The 17,189-nt window shown below is 38.2% G+C and overlaps 3 protein-coding genes across 4 annotated transcripts; 1 reads left to right on the forward strand and 2 right to left on the reverse strand.

Moving 5' to 3' along the window:
* Positions 1 to 4,626: 4,626 nt before the first annotated feature.
* LOC113324661 lies at positions 4,627 to 5,385 on the reverse strand. The gene has a single exon (XM_026572959.1). It carries the CDS (start codon positions 5,383 to 5,385, stop codon positions 4,627 to 4,629), a length of 759 nt encoding a protein of 252 aa, XP_026428744.1.
* A 926-nt stretch (positions 5,386 to 6,311) lies between these two features.
* Positions 6,312 to 10,874, forward strand: LOC113322385. Of its 2 annotated transcripts, XM_026570460.1 has the most exons (4): positions 6,312 to 7,787; positions 7,875 to 9,971; positions 10,053 to 10,306; positions 10,614 to 10,874. In XM_026570460.1, exons 1-3 carry the CDS (start codon positions 6,497 to 6,499, stop codon positions 10,268 to 10,270), a joined length of 3,606 nt encoding a protein of 1,201 aa, XP_026426245.1. In that variant the 5' UTR covers positions 6,312 to 6,496; the 3' UTR covers positions 10,271 to 10,306; positions 10,614 to 10,874. The 2 variants fall into 2 exon arrangements, with proteins under 2 accessions (XP_026426245.1, XP_026426244.1); XM_026570459.1 differs by having other exon boundaries at positions 7,875 to 10,306.
* Positions 10,875 to 11,008: 134 nt separating this feature from the next.
* LOC113322386 (arogenate dehydratase/prephenate dehydratase 2, chloroplastic-like) lies at positions 11,009 to 15,166 on the reverse strand. Its single transcript, XM_026570461.1, has 12 exons — positions 14,849 to 15,166; positions 14,695 to 14,759; positions 14,515 to 14,607; positions 12,854 to 13,054; positions 12,689 to 12,769; positions 12,459 to 12,554; positions 12,303 to 12,380; positions 12,049 to 12,138; positions 11,874 to 11,941; positions 11,640 to 11,721; positions 11,492 to 11,562; positions 11,009 to 11,369 (listed from the first exon to the last, which is right to left on the reverse strand). Exons 1-11 carry the CDS (start codon positions 15,120 to 15,122, stop codon positions 11,503 to 11,505), a joined length of 1,188 nt encoding a protein of 395 aa, XP_026426246.1. The 5' UTR covers positions 15,123 to 15,166; the 3' UTR covers positions 11,009 to 11,369; positions 11,492 to 11,502.
* Positions 15,167 to 17,189: the final 2,023 nt, after the last annotated feature.

Genomic DNA, 17,189 nt, shown 5'->3' on the forward strand with positions numbered 1-17,189 from the left:
AAGAATTCTCCAAGACCTGGGGATAGACCTGTGATATCCCAAGTTGCCAACATATATAATAAATTTCCATAAGGAGATAAATATGGTTGAACAACATTAGGCGATTTTAAAGAAGCACTAGGCGATTGGAAAGCACTCGGTCCTCCAACAATATAAGATGTTTGTTGTTTTGGTGGTAGTGGTGGTGTATAACAATCATTTGGGTTGTAGGGCGAGAATGATGATGAAATGCGCCTAGGATCTAGCCGAAATGGGGTAGGCTATTGAGATACATGCACAGTTTGTGGTGAAGTATTGTGTCGAATGTGTGGTGAAGAAGAACTTTGTCGTACTTGTGTTTCTCCCACCACTGTTTCATCACTATCTTGCCATGATCTATTGCTCCTGGTGAAATCGGAAGACTGTGACTGCCGCCCATCATCATTTACTGTTGGACTCAATTGGAACATTGTGTCCTCGTGCCATATCTGAAACACATTCAAGTGTATAGCCCCCATTTTCCGAGTCATCTAATGTTACTCGTTCAGTTGGTTCCGCAACTTTTCGTCAGTGGCAGTGATATTGTAGTAAGGATAATCACGCTCCATAGATTGGGAAACAATGGGGATCGTGGTTGGCTTACCTTTTGAAGTAATACTTGACATCTCCATACGAATTTCGAGCAAATTTGACGAAGATGATGAAGAACTTGCACTCGTGGTGGAGTAAGTCATAAAGCATGGCTCTTTTGGAGGTGGCTGGCTAGGAACGATATTTGCATCATGGGACATGCGTGATAACGCTGGGAGATCAAACCCATAGATGTGCATGTTGTGTATCCCAATTACAGGCTTCACAATCGACTCGTACCATTTGACATACTGCGCTTCACTAATATCTGTCTGTGTATTTAGTTCATACCTCTTCCAGTTGGTTCTTCTCAGCCTATCAAAATCTGATCCAGGGGTTTGCATCTATTGTGGAGGGTTAATTGCAATTGCATATATACCTTGCATTTGGTACTACAGTCTTTCTCCCATGTACCAAACCCCTTTATCCAATTATGGAGTGTAAAAAACAACTCTATGCAGTGAATAATCAAGAATAAGTTATCCAACATCATCACCATACTGAGAAAAATCAATGTAAGGGTAAACAACGACGCTGTTGTGGCTTAGAGTCATCTGATGAAACCTCTGAACAAAACTGGAACTCGAGATGTCGCTGCCAGTGTTCTTCGCTAAGTTAGACGAGATGTACATATCCAACATTGCAAAACTGGAATTAGAAATATAAAATCAGGAGAGATAGGAAGCAAAGAAAATCTTGAGATTTTGGGATGGTTTGATTTGTGTTGAAGAAGCCAATTTTTATAGATAAATTTTAATTTTGAAAATCTGACCGTTGAAACGCTATTGAGAATAGCGTTAAGCGCCATTCTTAATCGCGTTTATTTTGAGTCGTTGATTAGAAGGAGCCGTTGAGAATCCAATGATGTAGAATAAAACGCAATTGAGAATAGCGTTAAGCGCCATTCTTATTTGCGCCAAACGCCAATCTTAATTGCGTTAATCACAAAAAACATCCAGGAGCCACTCGACTTCTCCTATCCTATACTTAGTTTTTTTTGCTAGTCTCTCATTTTTTCTTTTTCCTCTTGAACAAACTAGTTTTTTAGTTTCATATATTGAATCAAATCAAACCAAAAAGAAGATAAAATTTAATGAAATTGAAACTTGATTGATACTAAAAATTCTACATCGATTCCACTACATCAAATTGAAAAAAAAAAGAAGATAAAAACATAATTGAAGCTACATAGTTCCATAATCTACATGGTTTCATATATTGAAATGACGAACATTGTTAGTGCTAGGATAACCATAGTTTGCACCAAGTGTTCTAGGAGGATAACCATGTTTTTCCAAAATCTTATTTTGTTTATCCAACATAAATTGCTGCTTCCATTCCGGCAAGGTCTCAACCTCCACATCCAACACTTCGAGTTCATGTTTCTCCAAAGCTAAATCCAAGGTTTCTTGTTTGTCTCTGCAATAGTTAATAAATATTCTTCTTGTCCATCCAATCTTGCCATCTTCTTTGCATTCTCTTCACTAAAATGTTTCAAAATACGGTCGGTTCTGTGATTGATGGCCGATAGCTCCGAAGCTTCCTTTTGTTGAGCCCTTTTTCCCGTTGGTCGACGAGGGCCATCCTTTTCAAGCCATCTTGGGTCGCTTCTTGCCGGAGCACTACTTGTTGAAGCATTAACACTAGGAGCCTCCGATTCATCTTCCTCATTTTGGGTAGGATCAAATTCTTCGGGATTGAATCCGGGAACATGGGCTTTGAAAAGTCGGTACACCTCTTCATTTCCAAAAGGTTTTCCCTTGCTAACCTTACTATATTCCAATCTAGCTTTTCTCTCCTACAAAAAATAAACAAAAACCCAAGTTATAAATCCTTCAATAAAATAAAATGACATACATTAAGAAATCTTAATAAAACTTACAAGATCATCAATTCCGCATCCGCTTGCATTGTTTCTATGCAAATTTCTTAAGATACCAACCCACTTTTTGACATCTTTTTTCAAGGTACCAAATCTATTTGCAACTTATGAAAACTCCTATCATACTTATTCCCAAAGATGCTTACATAGGTATCGAATACCCGCTCCCAAAACTGGTTTGATTTTTGATCAACTCCGGCAACACCATCAAGTGTAATGCTTATCCAAGCTTTGGTGATTGCAACATCTACGGGTGTAGCATATTTTTGCCATGGTTAAAAAAAGTCTGAATTGCAATGAATTTTAAGAAGATGGAGAAAAAAAATCTAGAGATTGAAAGGTTTTGGTCTGAGCTGAAGTGATCAATTTATAGGGAAAATTTCGAATTCAAAAAAATAGCCGTTGAAACGCTATTGTTATTAGCGTTTTTTTCTGAGTCGTTGATTAGAAGGAGCCGTTAAAGATCTAATGGTTAGAAATGAAACACAATTCTTAATATCGTTTGGCGCTATTCTTAAAAGCGCCAAACGCAATTCTTATTAGCGTTTTTCTTGAAAAACATCCTGAACCTAAGTCAATTCCTCAAGTTCCATACTTAGTTTTTTTTTCTTCTCTTTTGAAAATCCATACTTAGTTTTTTTTCTTCTCTTTTGAAAACAATAAAAACCATAAATAATACAATGAAAATCTTAATATTTTTTAATTTTAAAATCTAGAAATCATAGGATAACAACCAAGTGCAGCAACTAAAGCTGTTCTGTTGGGTAAACATCGGTAGGATCGAATTCGCCATCCGAACCATCAAGATCATCTGGTGGTGGAGGGGGAGATTCTGGTGGGATTTCACCGTCTGTGAGACCTAGTCCATGTCGTATCCAAATGTGTTGAACAATATCATTGCGGAGTTGGAGATATGCCTCATCATTCCTTAACTCGTGGTATGACCTCGGTATTCCAGTAACCTGTCGTATTGGTTCGTTCACGACTTGACCCCAATCTAAGTTACGTCTTTCATTCTCAATGACTATGTTATGCAAAATCAAACAAGCCTTGATAATAAAGTTTATATCCTCCTTATCCCAGTAAAATGCTGGCTTTTTAGTTATTTGGAACTTGTTTTGTAGAGTTCCAAGAGCCCTTTCAACATCCTTTATCTTCGCTTGTTGGTATTTATTGAAAAACGTATTAGCTGGCTGATTTGGAAGAAGAATTTTGAATGACTGCACAATACAAGACAATCGTGGATATATATTATCCGCCAAGTAGTAACCCTTGTCGTAGTTGTGGCCATTGATGCGGTAATTAAGATAACAAATATATTAAGGAACTTCTAATGTGTAAAGAAAATCATAATAATATGGCAAACAAAATAATTGAAGGAGTTAAAACCAAAAATTACTAACCCTTGTTCCCAAATTAACATCATACGTAAATGGAGGAGGATCGGGTGCTTGCAAAGGCACACGGTTGCCTTCACTGTCTGAACGTACGGTACAGAAAGAAACTCTTAGAAATTCAGGTGAAGCTTGTGAGACGTTGTCATACTTATACCGTGATGGATGTATTGGGGGGACCTGATTCACCAGAAATATCGGATCTTGAGTACTTGCAGCTCCAACTTCATCTTTGTTTTCTTGATGATATATTTCTGGGAGCAAAAATCCAATAGATTGTTGCTTCCACCACCACACATACATGCTCTGATCAACATGCTTATAGTCCCGTCCTTCAACCATATCAATAGGATCATGAGAGGTAGCAAGGTCTTCCAAACGTTCACGTGGACTTCTTGGAATTGTTATAAATCCCCTTGTTTGCCTTAAAAAGCGTTCACCAAGATACATGATACTAGTTTCACTTTCCGGATTATAGAAAGCCACTCTTTGATTGGAGATTTCACGAGCATGCACTATATCAGGATGATCTCTATACATAGTAGTATACCATGGTTGTCATGCCATTCCAACAATTGTGCTCAACTCAATTTGTTGGCGAGCTGTATTAAGAGAGTGTTTGGAAGTACCCCTTTGCAACTTCACTAGACTATCTTTCTTAAATATCATAACTGCAGGCCATACATCAGTCGGTACACCTTCTTGGAGAAAAGGCGTCAAAGTAAGAAAATATATGTAAAACTAATGTTCTAAAACCATCGCCATTCCACACATGTTTTTCCCACCTCTAGCAACCGCACTCATGCTACTATACAAGTGACTAAAACAAGCCGAACCCCAATCATAATTACCAATCGCATTCAAATCACGCAAGGAAGCGATCCAACCTTTGCTTGCTCTTGTAGTGGTACGTGCCATTAAAACTTTTGAAATCACCCATAATAAGAAGTATCGAGTCACAATCTCCCAATTTTCATCATTAATTGGATTGTCCTTGATATAGTTTGCGAGACAAATAATAGGAAATTCAGGTGAGTGCTTGTTGTAGTGTGCATACCCATCCATAGGTCTAAAGTAGGTATCCTCTAGTTTTTGATTTTCTATACTTTTCCATTTACTTGTAGCGGCGTGTTCCAATCTTCTACAACCATTTCCAATAGGAATTCCGGTTAAGTGAACAAAATCTAAAGGGGTGAAACCAATTTCAAAGTTTGGGAAATGAAACGAATTGGTTCTATACCACCACCTCTCTATGATTGCATAAGCTAGTTGTTGATCATCTCTCTTAATTCTAATTTCAAAAAATCTAGCAAGGCCGGAATTTCGAAGAACTTGCCTAGCACTTTCATGAACCACCACACGATTATATAAATCCTCAAAGTCTTCTAGATTACTTCTAAACGTGATATCATGTTGTGTATCAAGTGGGTCTATACTTGTAGAAATATGTTTCTCATCCGATTCTTTAGAAATCAAGATCATATACACATCCATATCCATAATCTATACAAAATAATCAAATAAAAACAATATAGTCACACAATGCACTTAAATTGGTTAATTAATTCATTATCTCATGGCAATTTCACAATGTTCATCATCTAAAACCCTAAATTACACAATGTTCATCATCTAAAATCCTAAATTACATGTCAAATTCGTCATTGTTAGAATCAAAATTGTTATCATTCATCATACAATCGAGTATCATGCATACAATCAACAATAATATCATCTAAATCCCTAACATTTCATCAAAGCATAAAATAAACTCAAATTATAATTCAACTAACCTCTCTTTGGATTCTCAATCAAATTGAGAAATTTAAGTATGCTTAGATTCCTTATGAAGCAGAGAACAAATCCTTTGAAGCAATTTCATTGATTTGAACCATCATGCCAGAAATCAACAAGGAGGTTTTTTAGGTTTGTTTTTTTTTTTCACGAGTTGAAGATGAACTGAGGAAGAAGAAGAAGGAGTCGATGGTGTTACTGGATATAAGAATCAAAAAGCGCTATTAACAACAGCGTTTTCTTAGCGCCATTAACAATTGCGTTTGGCGCTATTCACAATAGCGTTTTGATCGTTGACTTGAGTCCAGCGCTATTCTTAATAGCGTTTTCCCTGCGCTATTATTATTCGCGTTTTACGCTATTCTTATTAGCGTTTTCTGTGTTCCATCATTACACTTGTACTTCCATCCACAGTTCCAAGTGTTGAGGTGGCGTGGAAGATGGATGGATTCCACCATAAGACTTGCTCTTACACAGGAGCAATCCAAACAACAAAACTATCTAGTCCTAAAATTCATCATCAATTAATAGTTGTTCCCTAGGAATATCTAAAGGCCCATATTTCAAGAGGAGTAAGCTGAAGTATTATTGCACCCTAGGGCTGATTCTATTGACACTCTATGTTCATTTAGCACACGATCTGAAAAGAGAAGTGAAGAAAGAAACAAAGGGATTTCTCTCTGGTAAGGTCTGAAGTCTGAACTCTCTCTCTCTCAGTTGCTAATAAAATTAGGGTTCATCTTATTTTTGTAGATTTCTTATAAAGATCCTACCCTTTTTGTGTTCTTTTTGATTGAATTTAAGGTTTTTTCATGTCATGTCTACAAATCTTATCCCATCTGAAAACCTAGAAACTGTAGAAAATGAGGTTGTTTCTACTGATTCTTCAGTTAGGGTTAGTGTTTGTTTAGTTGAAACCCAATCTGAACAAGTTCAGGATTCTGTAGGGGAATTAGATAATACTGTTGAGAGAAGTACTTCTGATCTTGTTGTGGGAGAGAATTTTAATGAAGAAGTAGTTCAGTGTAAAGATAAAGGAAGGAGAATTGGAATTGAAGTAAGGAAGACGGAGTTGTCGTCGATGATTAAGGAAATATTGGTTGAGCAAGCTGTGGTTATGGAGAAATTGGAGCAGGAGGGGGTTGAGCAAGTAGTGGGTGGAAACTCTGGAGCTGTTTTAGATGGGGGAAATGGTAACAAGGAAAGTGGTGGTTTGGTAGAAGGCGAAGAAATGGTATCTAGTTCTATCCAAGAGAATCAAAATGATGGGGCTAGTGTTGCGCTGGAGGTTGAGCCAGATTCTATTGGAGTAACTGAGTCCATGGGTAAACCGGAGGTTCAGGTAACAGGGGTTAATTCTGTAGAAGATGAAGAGCAGAAAGGTGTGCAGGTAAATGGGAATGTCAATCACCCAAACTTGGAAGCTGATATGCCAGAGAATATTATCGCCCAGGTAAGTGAAACTGAGAGAATTGATTCACACACTATAATAGAGAATCTTGATGAGGGGGTTCGTGTTACAATAGATTCGAGTTCGGTAACAATCACTGAAACAGTGGTTGAGCAAGTTCAAGTTGTTGAGGGAGGTGAAGTTGCGATGATGGACTGTGAGGAGCTTTTGGAAAAAAGAGAGGTAGTTCCTGCAACCAATACTTTTGCTGGAAGTCCATCTTCATTGGAAAATTATCAAAGTGTTGAAGCTCAGGCAGTTGGTGGCATAGAATCTCAGAGTGATGTGGCACTGGCAGATGAGGATCTGGCTTCAGATGCTTTCAAGACTGAAGAAAATGGTTCTGTTGAGGGGCAGAATACTGGAATTGAGATTGTGGAAGGAGGGGTTTCGACGGTGCAAACTGAACGTCAAATTCCGGAGAATCAAGTTGTTGCTGGGGATAAAGATGTCGCACTTCACAGTACTGCAAATACAAATCGTTGTCATGAGGATGAAACTTCCACGCAGGATGGGAAACAAGATACTGTTGCCCTAGTAGACGAGCCGGTTTCTCATCAGGTAGATGGGGTGGCAAATATGGACTCATGTCCTGTCGATGATGGGGTTCATGCTACCGAAGATCCAAGCTCACTTCCTGACGAGTCTAAACACACAGGTGCGTGTATTCTCTCTTTACAGTTAGTATCATCTGGAGATAAAAATTTAAATTTATCTGTTGACACTTAGTTGGGTTTGCATACAGATTCGGGGCGCGTTATTGAAACCCATGTTTTGAGAGATGAAATGCTGCCAGATGAGTCTCAAGAAAATGGAGCTGAAATCAATGAGATGCATGATGATATGGATTTTTCTGTGTTGGTTTTAGATGAAGAAATAACTAATGATAACATGGATGTTGACAACTTTGAAGGCAACAATAATGAGATTGGAGATAATTTTGCAGGTCTTGAACAGAGAAAGAGCATGAGGCAACAACTTGTAAAACCAGAGGCCTTAAAGCCTGAACCTACAGCGAGGTACAAACTGATACCAGCAGAGAAAGAAGGAGAATTCTCTATTTCTGACTTAGTATGGGGTAAAGTGAGGAGTCATCCTTGGTGGCCTGGGCAAATATTTGATCCTTCTGATGCCTCGGAACAGGCTATGAAGTATCATAAAAAAGACAGCTTTTTGGTAGCATATTTCGGGGATCAATCATTTGCTTGGAATGAGGCATCAGCAATGAAGTCCTTCTGTACACACTTCTCGCAGATGGAGAGACAGAACAGTACTGAAGCATTTCGTATTGCAGTTGATAGTGCCTTGGATGAGATTCATAGAAGGGTAGAATTTGGAATGGCATGCTCCTCCACGCCAGAAGATATCTGTAGCGAGGTAAAATATCAGAATATAAAAAATCCTGGAATACGGGAAGAAGCTAGGACAAGAGATGGGTTGGACAAAAATCTGAGTGGGATCTCTTTTCAACCGGTTCACCTTGTCCGTTATATTAAAGAATTAGCACTGAACCCATGTGGTGGCGGTGATAGACTTGAGCTTGTAATTGCTCGGGCTCAGTTACTGGCTTTCTATCGCACTAAGGGAATCTGTCGACTGCCTGAATTTCATGTGTTTGAAGATGGTTTATTAGAATGTGATGATTTTGACGTAATCTCAAGGGAGAAAGAGAGAGCTGAAAAATTGGTCAAGGTTGAGCAGAGGATAAGGCAATCACAATCTCGTAAACGCAAACACAACCCAGAAAATGGTGCACATCCTAATAACAGAAAAGAGAAAAGCTTGTCAGATTTGATGACCACGAAGAAGCCTGATACTGACGACCGTAATCATGCTGATGTTGATTCGGCTGCTCCACAATCTTTTAAGGTTGGAGAATGCATACGTAGAATCTCGAGCCAGCTTACCGGTGGCCCTCCAATCCTCAAAGGTGGTAGTGAAAATCTCCAAGATAAAGGAGTTGCGTTTTTGAAGGAATACTCTTGCCCAGATATGTTATCAAAACTCCGTTTGGCTGCAAGAGATCACAAGAAGGGTCACATTGTTTTGACTGTTATCGGTGGTTTCTTTTCTGAGTTCCGGAATTTTATTATCTTGAATTCTGCTGGTTCAGTGAAACAACGCAAGAAATCTGAACAAATGGTTGGTTCCGCTGAGACATTCGACTTTGAAGATACAAATGATTCTTATTGGACTGACAGGATAGTCCGAAATACCTCAGATGAACAAGCAGCAGGGAAGAATGCTGAAGGGAAAGAAGAAACTGATCTTGAAGCTAACCCAACACAGAAGGATAATGTTTCTCAGGCACCCGGAAATTCCTGTCAGCTGGCCGTACCTAAAGAGCTACATGCTGCTGGAAAAAAAGAACCGACTCCATCAATACGCAAGAATAGGAAGAGGAAAGGAAATAATGATCAGGAAAACCCTATTGGTAGTAGTGAGTCTGGTCCATCGACCAAGAAACCGTCGTCACGCGGGTCTCGGAAGAAAAAGGAACCGCCTTTGGCTCTAACGGACAACAATGTCAATCAGCTGAGTGATGTCCAGGAAAAGAAAGGACCAACCGCATTGCTTCTGAAATTTACTGAACCATATTCTGTCCCTTCAGTGACAAATCTGAATAAGACATTTCGTCGTTTTGGGCCTCTGAAGGAATCGGAAACACAAGTAGTGAAGGACTCCAACAGTGCCGTAGTGGTTTTCAAGGTGTACAATGATGCGGAAGTAGCTATCAGTAGTGCTGGGAAATTCAGCATTTTTGGACCAGCAGTTGTCAGCTACGAGCTAAGTTGCTTTCCACTGCCCCCACCTAAAGTACCTGTTTGTGACTCAACAAAAGGTAGTGATTTTCTGACATTACTGGAAGAAGCATCTCTTTGTGACACAACCCAAGGTGGTGATAACATAAAATTGTTCGCAGAAGCATCTCTCTGCGACACAACACCAGGTAGTGAAAACGTTAAAGTGTTGGAAGCAGCACCTTTCTGTGACACAACGCAAAGTAGTCATGGCGTATTGGAAGAAGCACCTTTCTTTGATGCAATGCAAAGTAGTCATGACGTATTGGAAGAAGCACCTCTGTATGACACGATGCAGGGCAGTAATGATGTAGAGTTGTTGGAAGGGAACACGACTTGATAGCCCAAGTTTTATATCCCCGTACGGAATATTTAGGTACTCTTGTTTTTCACTTTTCTTTCTATTTTAAGTCTGTAAATTGCTTTTGTTTCGAGTAAATTAGTGTTCTCTGCTGCCTATGTCAACGTAGTGTGTTCATGGCTCACATGGAAATTCCATGGTTATCATTTAATACGATGATGTTCAGTTTGTTGTTATCTTGGCCAGTTAAATTCTTTTTGATTAACCATTGTGGATCTCTTTGGTCACACCCCAGATGCAGTGATTATGTTTTATTTTTTTACTTGAAATGGTCTTTGAAGTGCTGGAATTTCATCTAATAATGCTGCTTTCTGACATGCAGGTTAGAGTCCATTGCAGAGAAATTATCAGTCTTCCCGTTCCATTAGATGTTTGAGAACCGACTTCCCTTACCACGAGATGTTCGAGTTCACTTCTCTGGTAGGTTCTCAGTTCCAGAAGTAGGTGGACCATTTCTTGCAAGTATGTACAAGTTCTATGAGACAAGGGGTAAATTGAGTTGAGAAAGACCATTTTTGCTCTGTAACATATTTAGTTTTTGTAGTAATATAAATCAGTAATTTAAAAAGGTTTTTCCAAATTATTGTGGTTCAGGGTTGAATTTTATGATTTCTTGGGATGGGTTTATAAAATGTCAATAGCTCTTTCCGAGAAGGTATTGCATCACTATTGCCTGTCAACTCTAGTCAGCAGTTAGTCGTGTATCCAAATACAAAGTTTCTTGGAAGACTTGGCCATAACTTGGATCAATTGACTAGATTCCATGTTAGGCAACAACTGTTTATTTGCTCCCAACAAGGCACATTCTTTTCTTTTTATTCATTTTTGCTAAAATAAATTTGACTGATCCAATTATTCCAAGATTCTAAAACTGAAATTCTCAAAGGAAAAAGGTAAAACAAACTTATTGTGCCAAAATCCTTCAAATTACTACAAACTACCCCATGATCTTCACTCTGATATTGGAACCCCTCATATGCCGTACCCATATATGTTATATATACCTTCTACGCCTCAAAATTTCAGCAGACTTCCGTCGCGCTCTAGTAGATGTTCCTTCTACTCCATTATGCTATCTCTACAATCAAGAAGTGTCAATAAGCAACAACCCTCAAACATCTAAGGAATAATTCTACAAATAAAGGAAATAGGAAGAATAAAGAACAAAACTATTGTACACACTGGTTGAACATCGCATACCTCATACTCATTCAGAGTGTACCATTGTCTGTCGGGTAGCTTCCTAGCACTCTCAGAAATGTTGCAAACTCCTACAAATGAAAATCTTACATCAATGTTCCAGCAAACTCTCCCGCCAAAACCTAAGTTATTGATGAGGAAACAATACCTTTAGATGCCCAAGGGCATTTTGAGAGTTGGGATCAGCCATTGATGCTTCAAAATCCACGTAGAAAAGATAGTCAAAGTACCTGTACAAGAACGGAGTAAGAAAAGAGTGATTGAACTAAGGAACGCATTTATAGACAAATGATTCATTGTCTGTTCTGTGTTACTGTCTATGGCAACAGAAATTCCATCCATCCATTAAATGTAAATTATAAAATAAGAACTCTGGAATTACTTTTGGGATCCGTTGCTGTTGTCATCAGAAGTGCGCATGGGCCGTTTACGTTGCGGACGGCTTTCAATCTGGAAAAGCCAAAACATATTAACAGGTATCATAAAAGAAAACACAGATACACATCTTAGACAGCATTTGTAAAGTCAAACCAGAAAGAACAGTTGATTCAGTGTACCTTTGTAAGGTTGATTTGACGCATTGCGAAAACAGCAAGTGCTTTGAAAAGCATGCCAGGACCTTCCTCTAGAGAGAAAACGATACTAGTCTGAGGAAATAAAAATAACATCTAGCGTTAACAGGGTTGATGAATATGCTAGACGTCAAGGTCTCAGATGCAGAAACAATGTCGCGAATCTAAATAGATGATAATTGAGAAAAAATTAATCGATAAATTTTTGTTGTTGGTCATTCTATCTGTAGATAGCTTACCTTGAAAGGTCTATCAGTACCAGGTATAATGGGTTCTCTCGCCAGCATCAGAAACCTAGTAATATTATCGGTATCATCCTACAGGGAGATTGTAGCAGAATGGGTCAATAACTTGACGAAACTATCAACAGCACACAAAGAATGAAAAGAAAATACCTGAATATTCTCCCTAAGGATATTTAGACCGTATATTTTTGCAGCGCCTTCACTAGCAACTGCCCCCACATCCCGAAATTTATTAGCAGCAACAAGCTAAAAACGAAAATTAGCAATTAGTAGGGGCCAAACAAACATGGATGGTGTTCCACATGGGATTCTCATCGAAAACAAGCGACTACTACAAGTCACTGAACCAGAAAGGACACGGTATCAAAATTCAAACCTACTTGTGCAGCACCAGCGGTATCATCCACAGCTTCCCTGGCCACTCCCAACTTTGTTAGTGTGTTCTCACATTGAGCAAGAGCCTGAAATATCAGTGAGAATATTGAGACCATGAACATGTATCATATCACTATATACTAACAAAAGGTATTGCAACGTAGGCCTACTTGTGGATGGCTAAGAACTCTGCTCAGATTTCCTATTTCAACGCCATAATTAGCCAGTAAACAATGCCTTATTGAAAGTCTAACTTCCCCAACAATGTGCAAGTTGTGTCGAAGTAAGAGATCATAATTCCGATGGATACTTCCCCCTAGAGAATTCTCTATTGGCAAAACCGCCCTATCAACAATCCATCTCTCGACAGCCTGCAAGAAGAAACATTTACTAATGATTAACTTGAAGAAGACCAGCAAAAAGATTCAGCTCGAAGAGTTCTTCAGATCCAGATGCATGAAAACGGATATAAGTTGACAAATACTAGGATATTGATGAATTTGGAGACAATTCAACGTCTGATCTGTATCTAGTAAATTAGCTGTTCGGGCAAGAATCAGGTCTGTGTCATATAGTGTACTGTTCAGTTCAACGAGTGAAAGATCTTTCGAAAATTTGGTCAAACGTAGGAACACGATATGTGTTTGAATCATGAATAACTCAAGCAGAAAATGTTGATGAAAATTGGATATAGTGCACAAAGATTATACTGTTTTAAGCAATTTGGACAAATCACAAACTCTTGAAAGATCTCCTTCTGCCATAGATAGGTAATAATTTGGTGCAACAATAAAGAGGTTGTGAGAAATAACATCTTAACTTCCATGATAAGAGAAAGATTATTTGGCCATGGCACATTTATGCTCTCGTTTTCAACTCGTAAAGTAATTTTAATCATGTAAATATTTGTCCCTGCTTTGTTATGCAGGGCCGCTTAGTCGAACCCATGAAGATGCATTTAAAGCTGCTTCAACTTTTATAGCACTTGTAATATATTCTAACATCCGTAAAATATATTTTCCAACATAAAACATGGACTTCTACATATAAGTGCCTTTTACTTCAGTTTAACCGCTCTTGAAATGTCCTTTTACCTACAGAGTACACTTGCTACGTGTTTTAATATGTTCACTGAGGATGAAAACTCAGACAATCAGTCCAAAACTTTCGTAACTTTGTCGGAACCGTAGATGTACCAGATATAAGTGATTATGGCAACGGTTTAAACGCCTAACGGTTTACATTTTAAGTTATAGATAATAAATCAACTAGACATTGTCGTACACGTGGTGTTAAAAGCCAGATATGGATTTAAATAAACCAACGGCCACAATCAATATTCTCCAAAACCAGAAAAAACAGAATTCAAATTTTGTCGTACGTTGTCACAAGGCGCAGACAGACACTGAAAAAATACATGCATGAATGAACATAGTAAGAGTTCTAGGACATTTTAGTTTGTCACCCATGTTGGTTTAACCTAATCATACTGCCACTAATGATATATTCACTGTCCATGATATCGATCTGATTGCATAATTAGAAGTGAGTTACTCTACCACTATGTGTATCACAGTCTCATCCACATCCTACCCACAATGTTTATCCTAATACTGGTACTTGTTCATATGCATGCATCCCAATCTTCTAAAGTCATTCAAAATTCTAGATTACAACCATAAGTTTCTGCTTTAGGTACAATGCTGAAACGAATCTACTGATCAAAAGGCGCAATTTCACAATCTCCATGTTATAGCTACTTACATTCTAACATGCATTAGTTGAAAGACCAAAATTGAAGTATCAACAAAGCAAAGGATAATAATTTTACATTGAAAGCAACATCAAATTGTTCACAAGGAACCGCTTCGCAATTTGGATACGCCTTTCCTGCAGCCAATTCACTATATGCCCCAGGAACTCCCTGTAAAACAAAACCCCAAAATAACGAATCTTTCCAAGAGCACAAATCAAAAAAAAAGAAGAAAAAAAAATTTGAAATCACCCAAACCTGATAAGCAACCCTTAAACGAGCCCCATTAGCAGATGGACTCAAATCGTTAATAGATAAAGGCTCTGAAACAAACCCAATAAACATATTTTAATCAAAATCAAATCAAACAAAAAATGGGTTATTTTAAAAAATTTGAAGCAAAAAATCTTACTTGGGAGAGATTGAGAATCTTCAAAAATCCTCTGTAACTCTAAAGCTTGAGCCTTTTTCTTAGCCTCGCCACCTAAGTTATTACTACTACTCTTCTTATCACTATCATCTTGAATTGAAGCTTTAACAGAACCCAGATTAGATTTCTTCAATGAAGAAGGATTCATGAATAAGTTTCTTGTTCTTCTAGTTATTTGATTGAAACATGAGATTTTAGAAATGGGTTTTTCAGAAAGTGAAGGTCTATACACTGTCGTCGTTGTTGTCGTCGCCATTTTTTTACAGTCTAAAGATCTGAAGGATTATAGAGAGAGAAGCAGTCTTTGAGTCTGAGGTTTATAAACAGAAATGTGACAGGGTAAAAATAATATAAATACACAGTAAAAATCTTCCGTTTTCTTATTTTTCGGTCTTCAATGTGGGACCTACTTTGTCACCACGTGTGGAAACGAAGCTGCGTCAACCAAACGTTGCAAGGCTAAAACGGAGGGTCTTAGAGCAGTTCCTATGAAATGAACAAACTCATACTATGAAATGAACAAACATGGAAAACATCTAATGAACAAACATGGAAAAGGGATGTTCAAATCAACAAATTTGTCGCTTTGAACATCGAGTCGGAACATCCAGCGCGCGTCTGTGTTAAAGACGGACGTCCTTGCTACCAACGCTGGCGTCTGAAGAAATAACGCCAGCGTGTGTACTTCCAACGCGCGTGTTTGATTATAACGCCCGCGTCCGGAACAAGAATGCCAGAGTCTGACCCAATGGCGCGAACGGCTCAACCTGAATGGCTGCAAAAACCTTTGATCCAACGACTACATTTTTTGAAATCTATAAATACTCCTCATTTCAACTCTAAATTCACACATTCTACACATTCTTCCCTCTCAAATCATCTACACCTGGGATATTCCCACAAATGTCTTCCATATGTGTCTTCTTCAGAAGAAATCTGCAAATGCATAAAAGTCCTGCAACCAGGCTTTGAGCATGAACTGATTCTCTGTGGACAATGTTTGTATTCGTGATCTCCATATCCACAATGCTTGCGGTGTAATAACTCCTTCTTCAATTTGTCTTTAAGTTTGAAGTTTTTGCAGAGTGTTGCAATCTTTTCTTCTTCTTCTTTTTTAATCTTCATAGCATCATCTAGCATATGTGGTTCCTCTGGACAATTGGGATCTTGACATTGCAAATACCTGAGCTTTCCTGGTTGTGATTCAATCACCATTCTGATGCGTGAACAACCTTCCCGAGGACACTTTGAATACATCCAAGGACATTGCATAAGACTGTAGTTATCCATGAAACATAATGAAAAACCTCTTTTGCTTCGACACATAATATTTGCTTCGCTTTGCCTTTAAATAACATGGTGGATGATGACAAAGAAATCGGTTGGTTTGGTTTAGAATAAAACCTAGTGATGTATTTATAATAAAAAATGGGCGTTGGTAATTCAAAGGGCACTCAAAGGAAAGTCGCGGGAGGTTTTACTACAAACGCCAGCGGCTAAATTTCAATTTCGAACGGAAAAATTTTCTTTCTAGACCTATAAATTTCATTCCTCTCATCTCCAAAATCACATCTTCTTCTTTTTTCCTAAATCTCTCCCCCTTTCCAGAAATGTCTGTTAGAAATCGTGGTCCCAAGTTTACTCAAGAAGAGGATATAACTCTATGCAAAACATATTTCTTTCATAGGGTAATCACTGGTGTTGTTATTTCTCATGACAGTTCTTTCTGGGAGGACGTTTTTTCAATGTTCGTCTCACTTACGGGAAATCCAGTAAACCGAGATGCTCGTCGATTGCGTGCTCGTTTTCAATCTTTTAGGCTTGCTGTGCAGCATTTTTTTGTTAGAGCAATGCTCGTTTGAACCCACTAGCGTTGGTATGTCAAGTTAGTTGTCAATTTTAGTTTCCAAAATGCATTCTTGATTTAGTATACTAAAGATAGTTTCGGACTAGATTAGCTCTAAGAAGTTGAATCGAAGCTATCCTTAACGGATGAAGATTGAAGGTTGAAGACTACAAGAAGACATCAACAAGTACTTCATCAACAAAGGTATGTGATTGATTTCATTTGTATTCTTGTTCAATTCTACCTTTCTAATCTATCAAGATAAATGCTCACTCTATGGAACAATTCCAATGACGGTAAATGTACATTTATGTATATATGCTTGAGGTTATTTGATTCATGACCTTGGAGACAATAACCTTTATCCTTATAAAGAATCTCATGTTATAGTGAATGAGCTTACGAATCCAACGATCCAAGAATCACTCAATTCAGAGTTATAACGATGAAGTTATGAGTGATTTATTAAAGTTCGTT

The sequence above is a fragment of the Papaver somniferum genome, chromosome 11 (assembly GCF_003573695.1).
Source record: "Papaver somniferum cultivar HN1 chromosome 11, ASM357369v1, whole genome shotgun sequence".
Taxonomy (NCBI): Eukaryota; Viridiplantae; Streptophyta; class Magnoliopsida; order Ranunculales; family Papaveraceae; genus Papaver; species Papaver somniferum.